We start from the raw sequence: 21,550 nt of genomic DNA, 5'->3' as shown, positions 1-21,550 counted from the left end.
AGTACCAGGGATGCTGTGGGTGCTCCACACCGGTGGCACTGACCCTCTGGGGACATTCCCACAGGTCCCCCTGGGTACCAGGGATGCTGTGGGTGCTCCACACCGGTGGCACTGACCCTCTGGGGACATTCCCACAGGTCCCCCTGAGTACCAGGGATGCTGTGGGTGCTCCACAGCCACACAGGTGGCACTGACCCTCTGGGGACATTCCCTCAGGTCCCCCTGGGTACCAGGGATGCTGTGGGTGTCCCACACAGGTGGCACTGACCCTCTGGGGACATTCCCACAGGTCCCCCTGAGTACCAGGGATGCTGTGGGTGTCCCACACAGGTGGCACTGACCCTCTGGGGATCCTGAGCAGTGAGGGGCTCCTCAGAGAAGGCACAGCTCAGCCCCAGTGGCTCCTCCCTGCAGTGCTCCACGGCCAGCAGGAATTGGGACATGCAAAGCAAAGCCCTGGGCAGGACCTGGTGCAGCAAAGCTGACCCTGCTTGGCAGAGTGCCCTCAAACCTGCCCTGCCTGGAAGGAGGGGATCCTTTAGATGCTTCAGCCCAGCATGCACGGCCCCACCTCTCCTTCCCTGCCCACCAGGCCCCAGCTACCTCAGGACAGCTCTGTGCTACACAAGTGGGGAAGAAAAAGAATATTAAAATAAAAAAAAATTAAATAAAATTAAATATTTTAAACCCTCTATGCCAAATAAAAAGGGGCATGACTTCTTAATTGAAAAAATAAATAAATAAAGGTTAAGAGAAACACACAGCTGGAGAAAAGGCAGAAAAATACCAATTACCTTTCTTTTTGATTGCTTGGATCAAAGATCACAGTCATTCTTTTTCATATAATGTTTTGTATCCAGCTAAGGTGTGTATCTATCAGCTCTGAAAAAGATTTGCAAAACCATTTTTGAGAAAAAAAGGTAACCTTTGACCTCTGCTGCACGGCCAAGTGTTACAGCTTTCAGCTATTCTTCCACTTTGTGGCTTAATTTCATAGAAGGACATTTCAGCAAATACAACACACAAGGCAGAATTTAACCACTGACCTCTCTGTTTGCTCAGATCCAGCACTAGATTTTACTTTTTATCCCCTCTTTTCTCAACTGATTTTATCTAAAAATGAATATTCCAAAACTTACACTCCCAGATTGGTGACAAAAGGGGAAAAGCTGATAATTTGTCTGACACTGCAGAGGCCCAAGGGTCCCTGTGACCTGTGAGTCAGGTCACACCCGTCACTGCCTTTGCAAAGTTCACTTCTGGTGTCACCCCAGTGCCCAAATAAGATCCAAAGTCAGTCCCTTTTAACTGAGAGATCCAACCACAGTGGCTGTGAAAATCACACTTTGCCTTAATTGTACAGAACAGGGAAGATCTGGGTAAAAAATGAAAGCTACAGTCTTTGCTTCAATTGCAAATAAGGTGAATTATTTTCCTCAGGAAAAGGCAGTATTTAAAATTTTCTGCCCTTTTTTTTTTATCATTTCTTAATCTTTGTAGATTTCTTTTGAATTCACCAGGAAAGCATTTGGCACTCCTGCAAAACCATGTGGAAATAATAATTTTTTAAAAATGCAATATTAAGGAGCAAAAAGTGCTTAAAAACTAAGTTTTGAGTGCAAGATTCAGAAGTGTCTTTGCTGCTGGATTTCAGGTGACTATATATAGAAAAGAAGTATTTTACTTGGCTCCCCAGGATTGTGCAGCCACGTATCATGCCCTGGAACCTCCCTCTCAGAACACAGCCTATTTTATCCTCTGCATCCTGGAAAATCAGCTTCTGCACACGAGAGCACAGCGACTCCCTGGCTGGGAAATACCAGTTTGGGTGCACAGGCACGAGGAGCCCAAAGTTGTTGGGAGTGTGTGGGGTTGTTGTAGAAATCAACAGCAATGAAAGGCTTTTTCCTGGAAAATGGGGATATACAATCACTGGGATGTTCTCAGCTGTGAAGCTTTAATTACACATCAAAACCAGGGCGTCCTCCTCACTGAGATAATGGCAAGAGATGCACCCTGCATCTCTCTTGTCAACTTTTCTGTCTTGTCCTGCTTGTAACCCACGGAGTCTGTGTGACCTGTGAGCCTCCTCCACACCCTCCAGCCCAGCAGCAATCAGCTCACCTCCACTAATTAAGCAAACTCTTGGCAGAGGTTGCTGACCTCAAACTAAGTGGCAACTCAAGTCCCAGGATGCATTTTTGCTGTAGGAGTATCAACAGCCTCCAAAGCCATTGGCATCTTTCCATGAATGGAGCAACATAATACAGATATCTGATGGAAAACAGAATCTAAATAAAATGCATATTTTTGGCTAAAGCCCATCCCAACTGAAATCAATATCTGAACTGCTCTGGATTTACAGGATCTGGATTGCACTATGACATTTAAATATCCTTCCCTTGTATTTCAGCACAGTACCAGAGTGAGGTGTAAAAATCAAACAATTGGTATCTCTAGTATTGTCCTACCCAAATTTAACAGGAAGCTGGGTGTGCCTGCAAGAAAAGAGCAAAACATAAAGACAGCATTTCTGCTAAAAAAATTCAATGCCCTAAATGCACTGTAGATCAAAACTAGCAGGAAGGAAGTACTCAAAACACAAATCTGTCTGTGACACCACCTCAGAAACACTAAGGGTTCTCTAAGCACTTTCATTATTGTCCCTGTACTTCCAGAAAAGATCAACAGCCTCAAAGCTGGCAGGAAAAGTGACCCAGAGGGGAATGGGGGGACTCCAGGGCTTGGAGCTCTGTCATCATCCTGCCATATGGGCCTGGCCAAGCATCCCTGAAGGACCAGACCTGGTACAGACCTGCTCTGGGCTGAAAAATGCACAAAGGCTATGAGGTCACACTCCTGGAACTCCAACAATCCCTGCTCAGCTAAGAGAAAACAGCCTGAGAGGATGAACACTCCACAGCATGAGCTACACCCTCAGCAAATCCACTCTGCTGCGTGTGGGATGGAGCAGAGAGCAGCATCCCCAAGAGCCCTGCAGGAGTGTTTGAACATCCTTAGGCAGGACTTTGGACCCTTCAGATCCCAAAGCACCATCAGGTGCTGAGCTCACACAGGCAGGAGGAGACTTAGAGCACAAATGACACAGAAAAGGGGCAGAAGGAGAAATCACAGCACAAATGACACAGAAAAGGGGCAGAAGGAGAAATCACAGCACAAATGACACAGAAAAGGGGCAGAAGGAGAATCACAGCACAAATGACACAGAAAAGGGGCAGAAGGAGAAATCACAGCACAAATGACACAGAAAAGGGGCAGAAGGAGAATCACAGCACAAATGACACAGAAAAGGGGCAGGAGAATCACAGCACAAATGACACAGAAAAGGGGCAGAAGGAGAATCACAGCACAAATGACACAGAAAAGGGGCAGAAGGAGAATCACAGCACAAATGACACAGAAAAAGGGGCAGGAGAATCACAGCACAAATGACACAGAAAAGGGGCAGAAGGAGAATTACAGCACAAATGACACAGAAAAGGGGCAGAAGGAGAATCACAGCACAAATGACACAGAAAAGGGGCAGGAGAATCACAGCACAAATGACACAGAAAAAGGGCAGGAGAATCACAGCACAAATGACACAGAAAAGGGTCAGAAGGAGAATTACAGCACAAATGACACGTTCTGCTGCAGAAACAGCTGCCAAAGGCTGCCCTACATGAGCTGAAGGGAACAGTCCTAAGGCTGATGGGTGCCATTTGTGGTGCTTTCAGTTTTCTCATCCATTTGATCCCTGAGTTAAGTTTTCGAGGCACTTTTCCAAGACCCAGGGAATTGTGATATTTGCAGGACACACATGCACACACATGAGCTGGGATTCTATCCTGGCTGCTGGCTGCAACAGCACCAAAAGAGCAATTGTTGCTCCTGAGTGTGATTTCCTGTTTGCTCGATGCATTTCAGTATTTAGTCCCCACTTTTTTCATCAGGTGCAAGCCCTGCCTGCACATGGACTGGAGGAAGAAGGGGCACCTTCAGGAATTATTTCATGCCCTTTTCCTCCTGCCCCAGCAGGCTGCAGCAAATGCCTGTGGGCAGCCCTTGGAGCTGTTCTGCAGGCTCAGACCCCCCGAGCTGGGCTTAGAGGGTTGTGTCAGATACTTGGAGCAGAGCTGGGAGAGGCACCTCAGCAAGCTGGGCTATTTCTGTTTCTTTGAATCTCATTCTCTGCCCACTCCAGAGCACTGCAGACACTGACACAAACCCAAAGATGGTGCTCAGGGTGGCACCCAGGGCCAGGCACTGCCCAGGCCCTTCCCAGGTTACTGACCAAGGACTGGCTCTGGGTATCAATGCCAGAACTACATGAGCATGACACAAAAGCTCCTGTATTCCTCTTTGCTAGGATGGTGATAAATACCCTGTGCTTTATCAGGTAAACCCCTGAGGTCTGTTTAGTCACCACACAGGAGGCAGAAAGGGACTGCAAGGAGCTGAGCTGGCTCTGTGCAGCTCCTCCACCAGTGTCAGCAGCTGCTTTGGGAAGAGTACCTTGAAAGTGGAAAACTAGATCAGCCTGGGTGTGATGAGGAACTCCAGGCCACCGTGGATTTGGTTTGTAGTAGCTTTCCATAACAAAGTCTTTTTTTAACTGACTTTATTTCTGCTCACATATATTTAGATCTGACTTTCATTCTGCAGCACTCTGATGCCAGAGAGTTTTGGCTGCAACTGCAAGGGAAGGGACACGTGTTTGAGTCATGGAGTTGGCTCTCCCTCGTTGATACTTGGTGAGTTACTGAGAAAAGATGAAGTTTGTATTTAGCTTTCGTTTACATGCAACAAGACCAAGTAAAATATTCCAAGTAGAACGAGCACATAATAAATAAATACACAAAAACTTATACCAGAAGGGGATGGAGTTCATTTTATAAACCACGTTACTTGGCTAAGCCCATTCAGCAATATTAGGCTGATGGACTGAAGCTTAGGAAACACAAGGCAAGAGTCCTCACTTTGTCACTGCTAACTCTTGACTTGACTGTGCTGCTGCTGCTGCAAGGCACAAGGGTGAAGCTGCTCCTGTCTGGTTTATTTGGCTTGGTTTGGACCTCAGGATTTGATCCAGAGCTGCTGACACCAGCAGTGCCATTCGGTACTAAGACACATTTCTTTTAGATCAAAACCAGCACAAGCAGAGGAGGTTGGTGGTGCCTTTTCCCTGCAGCAGCACCTCGTGGTTTAAAACCTGATGAAATTGGTATTGGATACCACAACAGCTCTAAAACAGCAACTGCAGCGAAAGCACACGAGCAACAGCTCTCTATCCACATGTCACTGTGCAGTTTCATCATTCTCCTAAAGTTAACCTATTTACTGGGGCAGGGTGAGTCATTCAGCAGAGTGATTCAAAAACAGAGAGAGAAAAGAGAATGGATGCAAGAAAGCCATTTTTTACAGGAAATAATTGGGGGGAGGACAGAAGAACAGCTACAGCATGTTCAGGATTAGCTGAAAGTACAAGATAGGCAATGCTGCAGCTTTTTGATTTCTGTCACAAAGGAACAACCAGAACAAATATTTAATTGAGGGGAAACAAACCATGTAACAAATATTTAATTAAGGGAAAACAAACCATAATAAGCCTTCCCTTTAGGCAGTTTTGCAGGGGATGAACAGTCAATAATGGAATCTGTTTCCCTCCCTTGAGCTCTAGTGCTTATGTCTATTAATCCACAAAACTATTCACTGGCTCTAATTCTCTGGCATCTTATCTTGAGCTGTGTCTTCACTCTGCAACATCCCTCTGAAGGGCTGTGAGTCCTGCAGAGCCCCAGCCTCTCCCCACTCCAGCTTTCCCTCCTGACATGCCTGAACTGAATTCTGAGCCTGGTTCTCAGGAGAAAACAGCAGAAAATCCCCATCCTAAGGTAACAGGCAAGATGCACAAGTGGCCTGTGAGGAATTCTGCCAAGCAAACTCAGCTCCCCTCCGCCCAGACATGCAAATCTCCCTCTGCCTGCAATTCCTCTGCCTGACAAACAGCCCCAGCCCAGCCAGCCTGCACGAGGCATTTGCTCCCATCTGCTGGACTGTCAGCAGGACCATGGGCAACAGGCACCACACTGAGCAGGGGAACACACAAAATCACTTTAACACTCGGATTATTTTTTCTATCATGCCTCCACATCCTTCCACAAATGAATATTTGGGGGAAGATTCTTCCCCCCTTTGGGAAGTGCCTCCAAGGGCAGAGATGGGCAGCAGCTCTGCAGGTCCTGCCAACAGCAGTCCTGCACTTGGGGGCTGCAGTTACTGCTCCCAAGGCAGCTGGAAAGCATCCAGACCATGAAATATTTAACTGGTTACTGACAGAGTGTTACAATTCACATCTAATAACGTCAAGGAGGTGCCACATACAAGATACTGTGTGTCTGCCACATCCAGCTGTTTGCTCTTATTTTGCACTTTGACTGGAACTCCTTTGAGGGAGGAACTGCTTTTTTTAACTTTGGAGTCAAAGCAGCATCTGCCACAACAGAGGGCTGGGGTTTCTACCATAAAATAATGTACTAATAAAAATACTGTACAATACTATGGGGTATATGTATAAATCAGAGGCCACGAGACAGACTTAATTGTAAGAGACAGGGATAACTGGAAAAAGGAGTGCAAAAGACCACGGGAGCAGATACTGTAACTGCTTTTCCATCTTGCCTCAAGAAGGCCAGGAACATCTGACAGTAAACATCTTGAGAGAACAAGAAAAATGTTATCTGCATCATCCAAAGGCTTCACACTTTCAATCTGAATCAATGGCATGAATAAGAAAACTTTTGTTTTCAATACGAAGAGAAGATGAAAGAAAATAAGAAAGATTAAAGGAAGGAGAAAAGAAGGGCTATCAATTAGCAGAAACAGAATGAGCTCCTCCATGTCCAGCTGAGGTTCACCTTTAGCTGAAGTGCAGCCCATACTGCTGAGGCTGGGCAATTCCCAACCTCACCACAACAGCAATAACCTACATTTGTTCAGAAATTAGCCCTCAATTATTTCCAGATCTCCCTCAATTAGTTCAGATATCCCAACTCCAGATCAAGATGTAGGAACCACCACCCAAAGAGACTGCCCCAGGGAATCCTTCCTGGGATTTAATGATGAGCCATCCCCAGTTTTCCAGCTGTGAGGTCTGGGAGCTGTGTGGATCCCCAGGCCAGGCAGGCAGGAGGTGAATCCTGTGCTCAGGCAGTGTCCCAGGGGCACGCTGCAAGGTCTGGGATACCTGGCAAGCCCATCCTGATCTCTCCCCAGCTGTGTTACCACGTTCTCCTTTAAACACAAGTGTGCTCAGCCAGCTCAGAGCTCCGTGTCTGTGCCTCATATTGAACCTATTACTTTGCATTTAACCATGCACTGCTGCACTTCCTGGGAGAATTCCAACCCAACAACAGCGGCCTTGGAACCACAGCATGATAAAACACCCTCCTGCCCAAGAGAAAGATCAGACTTGCTTAGGTTTGACATGATCTCATCGGAGCCCAGCACACACTCGGCAGCAGTTGGCAGGCTGGGAATGGGGATTCAATGGGAATCCTGTCTGTCCTGCAGAGGGAAGCAGCCACGGACAGCTGGAACACACGGCAGCAGCAAGGCCAAGGGCTCATCCCCAGCAATCTGTGTGAGCAGGGCTGGCAGGAGAGGGGCTGCCAGCAGGACAGACATGCCCCGGTCACACACACAGAGCGGGGCCACCACACAGAGCCTGCAGCAAGGCCTCGCTCCTGAGGGGACCTGGCAGCCCTGGGGTCAGACACCCAGCCACGCTCACACACCACACACACCCAGGGACAAGCACATGGCACCCTCGGGATGGGGCACGGGCTGTGCACAGCACCTCTGGGAACACCACAGAGAGTCCTGAGCAGGACTGGGAACGGCCTTGGGATGGCCCAAGGGAACGGCCTTGGGATGGCCTAAGGGAACATCCTTTGGGATGGCCTAAGGGAACGGCCTTGGGATGGCCTAAGGGAACATCCTTGGGATGGCCTAAGGGAACAGCCTTGGGATGGCCCAAGGGAACATCCTTGGGATGGCCTAAGGGAACAGCCTTGGGATGGCCTAAGGGAACAGCCTTGGGATGGCCTAAGGGAACATCCTTGGGATGGCCTAAGGGAACATCCTTGGGATGGCCTAAGGGAACATCCCTTGGGATGGCCTAAGGGAACATCCTTGGGATGGCCTAAGGGAATGGCCTTGGGATGGCCTAAGGGAACGGCCTTGGGATGGCCTAAGGGAACATCCTTTGGGATGGCCTAAGGGAACAGCCTTGGGATGGCCTAAGGGAACATCCTTTGGGATGGCCTAAGGGAACAGCCTTGGGATGGCCCAAGGGAATGGCCTTGGGATGGCCTAAGGGAACATCCTTGGGATGGCCTAAGGGAACAGCCTTGGGATGGCCTAAGGGAACAGCCTTGGGATGGCCTAAGGGAACATCCTTGGGATGGCCCAAGGGAACATCCTTTGGGATGGCCTAAGGGAACATCCTTTGGGATGGCCTAAGGGAACAGCCTTGGGATGGCCTAAGGGAATGGCCTTGGGATGGCCCAAGGGAATGGCCTTGGGATGGCCTAAGGGAATGGCCTTGGGATGGCCCAAGGGAACAGCCTTGGGATGGCCCAAGGGAATGGCCTTGGGATGGCCTAAGGGAACATCCTTGGGATGGCCTAAGGGAACAGCCTTGGGATGGCCCAAGGGAACGGCCTTGGGATGGCCTAAGGGAACAGCCTTGGGATGGCCTAAGGGAACAGCCTTTGGGATGGCCTAAGGGAACATCCTTGGGATGGCCTAAGGGAACAGCCTTGGGATGGCCTAAGGGAACAGCCTTTGGGATGGCCTAAGGGAACGGCCTTGGGATGGCCTAAGGGAATATCCTTGGGATGGCCTAAGGGAACAGCCTTGGGATGGCCCAAGGGAACGGCCTTGGGATGGCCTAAGGGAACAGCCTTGGGATGGCCTAAGGGAACGGCCTTGGGATGGCCTAAGGGAATATCCTTGGGATGGCCTAAGGGAACAGCCTTGGGATGGCCTAAGGGAACATCCCTTGGGATGGCCTAAGGGAACAGCCTTTGGGATGGCCCAAGGGAATGGCCTTGGGATGGCCTAAGGGAACGGCCTTGGGATGGCCCAAGGGAACGGCCTTGGGATGGCCCAGCAGAGGGGGAAAGTCTCTGTACTGGTGAGGCTGGCTCATGCTGGGGAGCCATGGCTGACTCCTCACATGCCCTCACAGCATCACCTGAGGAAGGCTCCTGGTGTGACTGTGCATGGGACCTCACCACCATCACCAGCACGGAGTGACAGCACTGCCACAAGCTCTGGGACAGCCCTGATGGCTGGATGCCACCAGCTGCTGCACTCTGCCACAGGCTCAGCGGAGGGGAGAAACCAAAGAAAGCAGCAGGACGTGTTCATCCTGAGCTGTGCTCCCCCCAGCTGAGAGGCTCAGACACCTGGCCATGGGCTGCAGGCCATCTGCAGAGCCTGTCCCAGCCAGCTCTGGCCGTCCCCTGGCACTGCAGGCCTGCCTGGCAGGGAGCACATGCCACGCTTCCAACCACACTGGAGTTGTGCCAAAACAGGCCTGGTGAAGGGGAGGGAATATCCCAGGTACTACAAAAATGCCACATCAAGAGACCTAAACATGGAAGTGATGGGAAAAACCAGACTATCCCCGAGGCTGTGTGCTCCTGCTCTTCGGCCAAGAAGCTAAAATTTGCTCAAGCTGAAGTGGGTGGTTAAGCCTTGGAAACTTCAGAACAAGTTCATGCCACTGTGGGTGCTGGGAGAGGGCAGAAGGAGCATCACAGAACTGGAAACTTCCCCTGTTTTGAACTGACAGCAACCAGAGGCCTTGGGAGAGCCCCCTCAAGCAGAGCTGGGTTATGTCTCATGGCCAAGTCAGCAGCCAACATCCTGTTGGTGGGCTGGGAGAGTGCTCTGCCCTGGCTGGGTCACACATGGGTCACACCACGGGGCTTTCCTTGGGGTCCCCTCGACAGCACTGTAAGCAACCCCTCAGCATGACTAATCAACACTGAAAATCATCACACAGTTTGTCTTTGGGCTGGAAATCACCACGGGGAGTGGACACAGCCAGCAGAGTCTCCAGAGGGTTTGGTCACTGCTGAGCCTGGCTGAGGGTGGGATGACCCCCAGGAGAGACAGGCAGCAGCCTTCTGGCCACAATTCCTGTGACTCAGGAGGGTGACTGGCCACAGTGGGGACTCCCCCCTTCTCATTTCTAGGTGCTCAGAAACAGCCACAGCTGTTTTCTTTTCCTCCCACTGGTGTGAGGTGCCCAGCCTGGCCCTGCCATTGCCCAGCATGGGAAGGGGCCAGACAGCAACTGCTTTGGGCTTGTCTTAATTTGAGAATGCCATCTGCATCCAGCTGTTAGCTGTTTGGAAATCTGCTGGCCTTTGTCTGCCTCGTGTGGCTGATGCTCCAGCTGCTCACCCCTGGCAGCCAGCGAGTTTGCTTGGAGGACCCAGACAGGAAAGCCTGTCCTGAGAGCACCCCGGGGCTCCCCTTGGGCAGCCCCCTCCTCACTCTGGTGGGAATGAGGCTAAACTCCCCTGCAGTCACACCAGGGGAGTAGGGAGACTGCATAAATATGTACTCATCAAAAATAAAACTGCAAACCATTACAGCATTGCTACCCACTTTCTGCTTTTTTGCTTTCTTGCAGTTGTTTTTTTAAAATCCCATCTTGTGATGGGAAAAATCAATGCTATCTGTGATTGAGAAAGAGGACAGGCTGGATCAGAGTGCCTTGAAAGGGCAGGGCAGACTTGCAGAGTTATGAGGAGGGTGAGGCTTGCTGAGACTTATTTCTGAGGAACAAATCTTTAATGGGGTGTGGGTTATACATGTGAAAACAGGGTGATTAGGTTAAGTTAAGGGACAGAGCTTTACCACCTGAACAATTGCTCCATTTGACAGCTGAGTATCAAATCCCCCATTTTTATCCACAACAATTCCATTCCACACTCAGTTACTCAGGGACATGGACAAAACCATCCATCACTGAACAGTCAGGTAAATACAAACCACCACTAACTGCAGCCTGAGCACAAAACTGGCCTTCACACCTTTCCTGAGCCACCACGGGAACCATGTGGGGTGATAATTAACTCCTCATTATTTACTAAGCTATAAAAGAAAGTCTAAGTGACAGGAAAGTGTATTTGGAGCAGGGCTGTGCTGGGGGTGCTCCCCTGGCAGGGGCAGGATGGCTCTGGAGGCAGCGAGGCTGAGCAGGGCCCTGGGGGGAGAAAGGGAGGCAAAATCCTCTCTAGAGAATCCCCAACTCCTGCGGATGCTAAGCACATTGTACTTAAAATTAAACAAAGTAGAAAAGAAAATACATAGTGTGGGCTGCCTGTAAGGTCACTAAGCCAGGGAGAAGGGACTGCTTTAATTTCCCTTTTACCTGGAAAGAAAAATAAACCGGAGAAAAAAACCCAGCCCAACAAAATAACCCCACCACCTCTTCTAAGGGCTGGAAAAAACCTGTCTGAGAGTGGAGATGGGTGCAAACACCTCGTTGAACACGGGCTGTTTTCCATCCCCCAGCAGAGGCCTTGCTGTGCTCTCAGCTGGGCTGGACACAGGCGGAGGGCCGGGCGAGGAGCAGCAGGACGTGAAGCTGGCTGTGCTGTCCAGAAGATGAAAACACTACTGCTGTTTATAGAGGGAAACCCAGTTCGTCAGCCCAAATGAATTCCTGGGCTAATCCATGCAGGCTTCATGTTTTCCACCAGCCCCAGCCACTGTACAGACTATCTTTAGGAGGCACAGTGTGTTTGGAAAGGAGCAGCTGGAAAGAGAGGATGCTTATGCCAGCTTGGAAGGCTCTCTGGTATGGAAAAAGAGGAATGCTCTCTTGGGTCTCCCCACAAAATTAAAGCATCTTCATCCAGAGCAGAGCGATGCCAAGCACAACAAACAAAAGCGGCTTTCCCCAACTCTCCTGGGCAGCCTCGCTCAGGGCTCACAATGGTTTCCATAGAACTTGTTTTGCTATCATAACAAATTCGAGCTGTCCAGGCGCGATGGCCGCGCTGTTTTCAAAGACAAGAAAATTCATTTCCTCACTTCTTGCCCTGCCAAAGCATTTCTGCCTCCGTGCCACAGACAGGGGCTCCCAGATCACCGAGCATCCGAGCTGCGGTGGGAGAGAGACCCCAGAGGCTGTGCCCTGTGGCACTCAGGGGCTGGGCAGGCTGCCCTCTGCTAACCCTCATCCTGCAGGCTCCCATCCTGCCAGCCTGAGCTCGGGCACTGCACCCACGTGGGCAACAAACCCCTGGCAGCAGCGTGTGCTCGCTCAGGAGGACACCAGTGCCTGGTGCTGCTCACACAGACTGCTGAGACCAAGGCATTGCTGCAGCCTCACTGCCATCAAGGGCTGGATCATTTGCCAGGGTACTGGCCCCGAGGGCTGCACTGGAATTTCCCCACAGGAGAGGCTCCCTCCAGCCCCTGCACTGACACTGGTGCTCAGCAGCAGGCTCTGAGAGCAGAGATGTGTTTCTGCATGACAGACTGGAGGAGCATTCAGTGCTGCATCTAAACCAGGACTGTTATCTCAGCAGTCTGAAATTCTCTGAAGCCATAATCTTGATCTAAAAGTTTACGTTAGTTTTGAAGAGCTATGAAGTGTAACCAAGAACAAAAGAAAGGGCCAGAGACACTAATTTCTAAAACAGACATAGCACTAGTTTTGTGCTTTAATAGTAACCTATAAAAATTGTCCTGAAGAAAAATTTGTATAAAAATCAATGGCATTTTTAAAAAAAGCAAACCTAGCTTACAACACCACTAAGTTATTTGAGGGTATGAAGCTGCAGGATGGCCTCAGAAGAGCCCTCATGTAACCCAGCCTAGCTAGCTGAAAATCAGGGTCTACCTGCTGGATGCTGCAATCATGGACTCCTTTCCAAGGAAGGAGACAGCACCCCACTCAAAGCAAATGAACAAGGGTGCAGAAGAAATCAGATAAGAGAAAATGTGATGCAATTTTAAGGAAGAAAGATACACAACCCAAACTACAATTTAAAAATGCAGCTGCTAAAAGTTCGCCTCATGTTTGCATCAGTCTTGATTTAAGCCTGGATCTGCCCGATGCCTGGTGTGTCCAGACTATTTCCAGCCTTTGCAAACATCATTTGTACAGAATTATAATGACTTCATCTGCAGCAACTTGAACTGGGGCACTTCCCTGAGTCCTAAGCACAGGTTCCTCTGCTGCTGACCACTTCAGCAGGGCAGCCCTGCTGCCTCCTGGGCTGAACTGGAGGCCCACCAGTGGCTGATGAAAACCCAGCACTGGGAGGTATCTGACCCCCAAGGGAATGCAATGTCTGCCCCAGCAGCCAGGCCTCTGGCCCTGTGGCTGTGGAGTCTCCTGGAACCCAGATCTCACCAAAGAACTGCTCATAATGACAGATGCTGAGCCCAGGGAGGTTTAAGTGTCACAGTACTTTCACCACTGACCCCCATACTCATGAAGTGGTTCCCCTTCTTTTAGTCACTCTCACTCTTTCCAAAGAAACTCAGAAACCACCAAAATAAACCAGCACCCATCCATTGCAAATGTCACAGGAGTCATTCCTGTGTCTCACTATTTGTCCTACATTTGACTCCATTCATTCAGGGCTGATGAAGTCATTCATCATTAAGAAACCAAACCAAACCACACCGCACCACAATTTGGGATCTTTGACTAGACTGCCCTGGCAGAGCTGATCACAAACTCACACTTCTCTAATTTACTGCTGCTTTTGCCCTGGCCAAGTTACTCCTTGCAGAGAGTCAGAGCAAGTCACCACTGAGGAAGGACCACACTGCTGGCACACTGCAGGGACATCACCCCACAGCTTGTGCAGGGTCTCAGGTTCATGCAGAGCTCAGTGTTTGGTGCACAACCAGCCCTTCCCAATGCCCACAGCCAGGAGCAAAGGACAGCCCCTTCTGACCTCTACTTCCACACCTGACAATTATCCACGTGGAAGAATTCCCCCTCAGGTGCAAGCCCAGCACTCCAACATCCACAGGCAGAAGTCAATAATCCTTTTCTCACTACATCTACACTGTAATCTCACTCTAAAGAAGCAGTGTTTGTTCAGCTGAAGGCAGAGGTTAGTCTATGTTTTGGAGTGCAAAGTTTCCAAACTAAAAATCCACAAAAGGACAGGTCTTGATTAAAATGGGAGCTGTGTGGATTAGGAGAACGTGTAAGAAGATGAGGAGTGTCAGCCTTGTTTGTCACTGGGTCACAAGAGCTGCTCATGGTGAAGCTCTGTGATCCTCACTGCTGTGACTCCAGTTAACATAGCTGAAGATTTAACTCTTTTATACCCAACACTGCTTAAATCCAACTCAGACCAAGTTCTCGGTCATTTGCAGACCATTAGTCATGCAAATTTGTAGAGATCAGAGTTTTAATTCCAAACAGACTGCAGCATCCCTTGGAGATGTGCACACAAACTGGAGGATAATGCTTGCAAAATTGGGAATCCTTGGATTTCAGGTTTTTGCACAGACCCCTCTTAGAGTGAGGAGTCATCTGTGAAATTCCCAGCTGGATGCATGCCCAGATTTCTGTGCTTGCAAAACTGAAGCATGGGGACTCAGTGATGATTCAGACACAACTGCATTGTTTATACATTTTAGGTTTCTTCTTGGTAAACACAGAAGTTGCATTACAGAGCGAGAGTGTGAAAGCCAGCACCTGCCTGAAAATCCAAACTAGCAGCTCAAGTGCTGCAGGGATTTTAAGGTCTCCAAGTATTTGTTCTTCCCCCATCCCTGACTCTCCCCTGGCACAGGCAGGGATGTGCTGCTTGCTTTTCACATCAGAGGAGCTGCAGTGCCCTAGCAGGTCATGGAGTACCTCTCACAGCCAGTGCAGGATTGTCTTGTACATTTGCTTTAAAAATGCCTCTGAGCACTCACTGCATCCCAATGTGAGCACAGAAGTCTCTTGGAACTGGTGAGGAAACAGCAATAAAAGGGTTGGGCAGTGTAAGGCCATACCAGCCTCTGCTGGGCAGAAAAGCAGCTCTCACTGCTCTCAGTTCTCACAAGAAAACTAACTCAGGTGGGAATTTCAGATGCTTCATCCTCATTTTCTTAATTTAAAAATAGCCAGAGATTAATCAATAACTACTGATTATAAATTATCATTATATTTCTATATGTGTAGTTAATTATAAATAAATTACACTATTATTTACAACAAACTATGAAAAACAGGTGGAAAAACCCAGATTTTAAGCTAATCAATTCTAGGTCTCCATTCTTGTGAGACAAGAGGTCTATACAGACAAAAAGTCCCCCACCAACTATCCCTGCTCCTTGGCAGGAGGAGACCTGAGCTGAGAAATCCTGCTTGTGCAAGTAATGCTGAGAATCCAGGCCTTTTTCTACAGCAGAAGACTTTATAACTGCCTTTCAGTTTGCACCATAAAAAGCTTGTAGATCTTTAAGATGGTTATTCTTGCCAAGCATTTTATTTCACAACAGTTAAAAAAATGTGCAGATGTTTTCCAAACTTTTCCAAGCAGCAAGGCTCTGTGCAGCTGCTCCCAGCATTTCAAAGTGCAGCTCAAAAAGGACCCAAGTAGCCTCTAGAAGAGCCACTGCAGGAGGAGCTGAATCCTCCCAACTATCACATCAGGCTTTAAGGGGAGAAAGGACCCTTCCCCACCTCTGCACACTCCTAGCATTAACTCAATTTGCACCAAATGAAGCTGAGAGGAGCAGCAATGCCAAACCCAGGCGTTCAGGGCTCATGAGTCAGGCTTCCAACAATCATGAGACTGGTTTTTCAATCATGCAATCAACCTCCCGCCCCAAAGTTGCATCAGTTTTGTCTGTCTGAATTTTGAAAGCCCAATCCATGCCATTTTTATTTTTAACATTTTGGTTTTTTCTTGGATAGGACCTGAAAAGATCAGTAAGAAAAGTCACCTGCACAGAGACTTTTAAATTGCTATTAATATTCCAAGAACTGCAATGAAATTTGCAAAGGATTAGCAAAAGCCTCGAGCTGCCATGTGGATGTGAGCTAATTCACTGATTAATATTCAATTACATCATGCTCATTCTGAAGGGAGCTCAAAGGATTTTACTGCCCTCCCTATTTGTGAGGGCACACACTCCCTTGCTGCAGGTACAAGGTCCCTCAGCAAAGCCTGCTCCTGGACATGAATCCAGCTCAGTGCTTCACCTGTGCTGGGAGTTCCTGGGATTCATCCTGAGGTGCTCAACAGACCAAGCATGCTGAACTCTGCAATCACTGTCACAGAAAAATCCCTTCTATTTCCCCACCTGTTCATATTTACTCTGGCAGCTACCCCAGCTGAGCAGGAACAAGCCCCCTGCTCGTGCACAGCCACCCCAGCACAAACCCCTGCAGGGAAAGAGCTGCTGCTGTTCCCTGACTGTGCTGATCCCAGGGTTTGACACCAGCAGAGCTGTGTCTCTACAAGGGTTTTCACCAGAATAGCTGTGTTAGCAAAATAAAATTAAAAAAAAAAAACAAAAAAACCCCAACCACCTTAACCAGCACAGCTCTGTGGTGAGCTGCTGGAGTGTAACACAAGCCCTGCTCAAGGTTTGCAGAGAGCACTTCTCTGGTTCAATGCAAAATGGAGAATTCAGCACTAGAATGAGTTCATCCCCTCTCCTACTTCACATGGTTTTGTTATAAAACGTTTTCTAGCTGCACACTTCTCATCACCAAAGTCCCCATTTTAAAAACTGCTGTCAAAACTGTTATGATTTTAACTGCACTGAAAGAATTTCTGTGTGAAGCACCCAGAGTTTTCCCAGCTTGTAGGAAGATCCCTTTTCCTTGCACTTGCTCACACAACACTTCTGCTCAGTCCAGACTCGTCCCCAAGAAATGAGAATGTTTCTGCAGGCTGACCCCAGTGCCAGTGACCTGCAGCCAATGCTCACTGCTGGAATGCACCTCCAGCTCTCTGACAGGTACAGCATGAAAGGAGAGCAAGGAGACAGTCCCTCCCTTCAGTGCAGCATGATTTAACCACCTACAGCACAGCCAGGGCTGCTCCAGCTCCTGCACACCTGGGGGACCTGCAGGTCTGGGATTCCCCAGGAAAGACACAGTTTCACCACTGACTTCTTACCTCAGCTAGAGCCAAGTCCCTCAAAAGCTCTGATCCTGCTTCACCCCTCTGTGAGAGCTGGGGACAAGCCTGTCTGCCTCCTTCTGCAGTGGAATCATTTTAATTCATGACCATTTCTCTGCACTGGAGTGAAAAATGTTATTGCTATTATCCCTTTAAATTGAAAGTGGATTGAAGGAATAAAAGTAAATGTATGGTCTATTTTGGCAGATGCCTCCCAACAGATGGGTGTCTATGGTCTCCTTTGTAAGAGCTGTCTGCTGCCTGTGATTCAGACTGTCTAAGGAATGCCATGAGCTCGGAGTAAATGGACAGCAAGTCTGGGAAAGGACTTTATTGTGGTTTAGAAGCTTTCAATTCCCAACTGCACGAACAAGTTCTTTTTTTCAAGTAACTCTTTGCCAGTGTTTCAAAACTATCATTGCAAATTGCCTGATGCCTCCCAAAAGCTGAGTGCTTTCAGCTGATAACAGTCAGCCTTCAAAGGGGGATGTGCCTTCCACCTCAAATCCCTGAACGGGGCTTTGCTGCCCACGGAGGAGGCAGCAGTGCCCCCTGCCCCCCTGGGCTCCTCATGGGCTCTGCATGTTCCTGTGCTCCTCCACAGGAAACGCTTTGTGACACAACTGCCTGTGGGCACTGGCTGCACCAATTAAAGATTCCTGTGCTCCAGAACAAAGAGGTGCCAGTGCAATGATGGTTTTAATCACTCAGTTCGTTTTCTTCCTTCCTCTACTGCTGATTTGGGATGTAAGGGTTTTTCTTTTTCTCGCTTTGTTTTGCTTTGCATGCTTTGAGGCTGCTGGGGAAAGGGCAGCCTTCAAATGGGGCTGGATTTGTCTGAACTTTTAAACAGTGAATTTTTGCCAGAGGTGAAGAAGAAGAGCAGATGGAGTCTACTATAACAATACAAATACTTAATTCATATTCAGGTATGCAAGTGTAGGGTTCTTTCTGAGAATCCATGTGTGTGTTACTAACACAAATTAATTAATGCTTAACTGAGCAAGAGGGAAGGATAAGGTACTTTTTAAGAAAGGTAAAGTGCAGGGGAGTTGAATATTTTGCTGAAAAACCAAGCTCAGACTGAACCCAGACCTTCCTCCTACCAGACTGATCCTTCTACTTCCTGCCAACAGACTTCAGGGTTTTGGGACGATGACTTTTCCTCTTTTTATATTGCCTCTAGAAAAGCAAGGCACAGGACAGGGCATGGAGATCCTAACACAAACCCACAAGAGCAGTGGTCCAAAAATAAAGCTGCAGTGTACCAAGGGAGTGCTGCAAGGTCCCAGCAGAGAACAGAAAATCTGTAATAATGTGAGTCAGAGCTTCAGGAATGAGCCTGATGAATACATAGATTTGCTAGAGTGTTTGAGCAAAATGTTTTGGAGAATATACAGGCTTCACTCTTAGTCAAACTCTGCCTGAGCAGAAGTGACCACACCTTCTATGAAAAGGAGTTCTAATTAAAAACAGAGCATGGCTTTTTTAGATGCAAGTTGTTGCTTGAAACTGAACCCCAGCCCATTTGCAGGACTCAAATTCACCCGTCTAAAATGCCAGCAAACAAGAACATTCCCCTCTGCCCTGTCTTGCTACTTGACTCTGTGCATGGTCACAAGATGGAAACAACTTCAAACCAACCTAAAATATGCCCCTAGAGCCACAACCTCTGTGCTGTCTGTGCACAGGCTCAAGACAGTGTTTAGAGAGACAAGCAGCTGCTCTCAGCCAGGCAGGACCCTGGCCCTGCCAGAGCAGCTCCAGAGCTCAGAGGGGCTCCCTCTGGAACCCCCAGCTGGCAGGAGCTGCCAGAGCTGCCACCCCTTCACCCAGGGGCAGGGCTGGGGAGGGCCAGCAGGATGCTCAGGACATGCCACAGCCCCCAGGACGGGCTGGCAGCAGGGAGCTCAGTCCTGGAGCAGCACTCTGGGCTCTGACAGGGTGTGCTGCAGGTACTCCCTGCCCAAGGAGAACAGAGCTGGCCAGAAAAGAAAGCTTCCTGCTGAATGTGAAGGAAAGAAGGGATGTGAATTCCATGTCACGGTACCGGGGGACAGACTGAGGGTTTTTTTCTTGTTGCTGAATGAAGGAACACAGGAAGGAAATGCAGGGATGTAACACACTCTGAGTGGTGCTGGATGAGCAAAACTGCCCAGTGAACACACAGCTTGTCATGGGGGGGATCTGAAGTGCTGGCTGGTGTGAGGACCACACTGCACATCCTGCACAGCTGCTTTCTAAAGAAATATCTGACGTGTCTAGAGTTTTCTGCGAAATACCTGAGTGCAGTATAAAACATCTCTACTGATCAGCAGCCTGATAAACCACTACACAGCATCTGCCTTGCTCCTCTCCTCCCCAAAGAACATCACTGTGCACCAAAAATAATTTAGAGCTGCTGTATCCAGCAGCCTTGGGAGTGTCAGATGTGGTTAGGCAGTTACTATTTGAATAATGACAATAATTTTTCTTTGCAAAGTTCAGCCTGACAGCTGAACTAAAAGATCCCAATCTAAGGCAGGCAAGCTGATAACACTCCAGCTACACAACCATGATCTGTGCATGGGATTGAGCCTCGTGTCTGTGTCCCAGAGGGGGAAGTGCCCATGGCAGCTGAGCTGCACTGGAGCCCAGTGGCTCTGCAGGAGGAGCACAGTCAGTGCCCCAGCCCTGGGTCACCCCCCTCGACCCTGCCCCACCAGGGGACTGCAGACAGTGCTGCAGAGAGCTACATTTTGGGCTGGGTTTGTGCTTTAAAGAGTTAATCTCAGTGCTCTGATGGCGCTGGAGGAACTACATTCTATTTGTCAACATACTGATGTGGTTGTTTGGGTAACTTTTACCAGCGTGGGCGGTTTGGTTATGAATAATATTAAGATGAGGCCTCGGCTGAAAGGAGCTTATCACTCTGTCACCCCATGGCTTTCACTTGCATTTGAGGCTGGTCCCTGCTTGCCAGCACTAGCCTAGACACCTGCTGCATCCCCAAGGGTCTCCTGGCACTCAGGGACACTCCTGCCACTATCCTCACTCCCCAGCTAATTCCACAGTAATGGATCTCTGAGGCAGACGTGTGTAACAAAGGTTTCCCTGACACTTTTTCATGAACAGCCCCCTCCTCTTGGGATTCTTCCCAGTACTTGCTATCAGAAAGGTACAGATACATTTATTTTGATACGTCTTTTTCTATTTTACACAGAAATATGGAGGGGTATGTGTGTCAGCTGCGGGATGCTCTGCTCTGGTCACTGCCAGGACAGCCCCAGCACGCCCAGCGTGCCCACTCTGAGGGGCACCAGCTCCAGGAAGGAGGAACTGCCAGCGTGGGCCGTGCCCAGGTCACTCCACAAGTTTGTGGCACAGCTCAGGACAGAAACAAAGCCCAGAACACCGAGGCTGTGTGCTAACCATGGAGGCGGTGGGCAAGGGCTGCTGAGAGGAGGCGCGAGAGCAAAGGGACAAAAGCTGGATGTCAGCAGAACTCTGGAGAAAGGAGAACAAGGCAGGGCCAGGAGGAAGATGGGGGAAGGGAGGAAGAGCAAAGGGAAGTGAGAGACACCAGCAGTGATTGCCCAAGAGCCTGGGCAGCAGCAGCAGCACTTGGCTCGTGCCAAGCCTGCCTGGGCCAGCACCAGCTCCGTGTCCGTCCGTGAAAATCACTGCAAGACCTCACGGCTCACTTTATCTCACAAGAGCTTTCTGGATAAAAGGGATTTAAGGGCAAAGCCTCCCTAATCCTTTGGGCTTGCTTTCTTTTAATACTATAAAGCACAAACCCAAACTTTCTAGTCAGGAAAAACATGGCTTTTGTTATGTTCTGAGTCACTTTTCCCCAGCAGCAAACAATGTGGCTTTTCAATTCAAGTCCTGAACATTTCAGAATGAAATGCTTTGCAAAGCCCTAAAGTAAATCACAATTCTCCAAGTCACACTTCCAGCTGATATAAACTCACTGAGGTCAGTAAAGAGACTGCATGTGGCCCATCTTGCCTGGCCTGACTTGGGTGGCAGGATTGATAAGGCAATCTCTAGCTGAAATCAATTGAAGATGAAGCAGCCAGCCAAGGAGAAGCCTGGGATTTCTTTGTTAATTGCTGCAGTTCTGCCTTAGCAGGAAGGCTGAGTGCATTCTGGGTGAGCTGTGCTGCTCATGGGTGTCAGTGGCCTGATGCAAAACTCAGCAAAATTAACTTTGCAGTCTATCTTGGGAGTTCTTTTAAGTGGACTATGGCTTGACTTTGAAGATAGAATCTTGAAGTAAAAGCTTTCTCTTCTCTTTCTTTTACAAGGTGTGTAGCAAGTATTCTTAGAAATGTGGAAGAATCTCTCAGCCTCTCATCTTAAAATTACCCTAAACAACA

General features: G+C 48.9%; 1 protein-coding gene across 4 annotated transcripts in view; it reads right to left on the bottom strand.

Annotated features, from left to right (window-relative positions):
- NFATC2 (nuclear factor of activated T cells 2) overlaps window positions 1-21,550 on the bottom strand; it is a 78,691-nt gene that overhangs the window by 9,980 nt on the left and 47,161 nt on the right. The window contains exon 10 of one of the 4 annotated variants that reach the window (XM_059862329.1): window positions 795-882. The exons of the other annotated variants lie outside the window; for them this stretch is intronic. Within the exon in view, the coding sequence (XP_059718312.1) occupies window positions 839-882 (44 nt within the window). The 3' untranslated portion in view covers window positions 795-838. The remainder of the gene's footprint in view (window positions 1-794; window positions 883-21,550) is intronic. 4 annotated transcript variants of the gene reach the window in all.

Source organism: Haemorhous mexicanus, chromosome 18 (genome assembly GCF_027477595.1).
Source record: "Haemorhous mexicanus isolate bHaeMex1 chromosome 18, bHaeMex1.pri, whole genome shotgun sequence".
In the NCBI taxonomy this organism is placed as follows: Eukaryota; Metazoa; Chordata; class Aves; order Passeriformes; family Fringillidae; genus Haemorhous; species Haemorhous mexicanus.
This window is presented reverse-complemented; position numbering and strand designations above follow the sequence as displayed.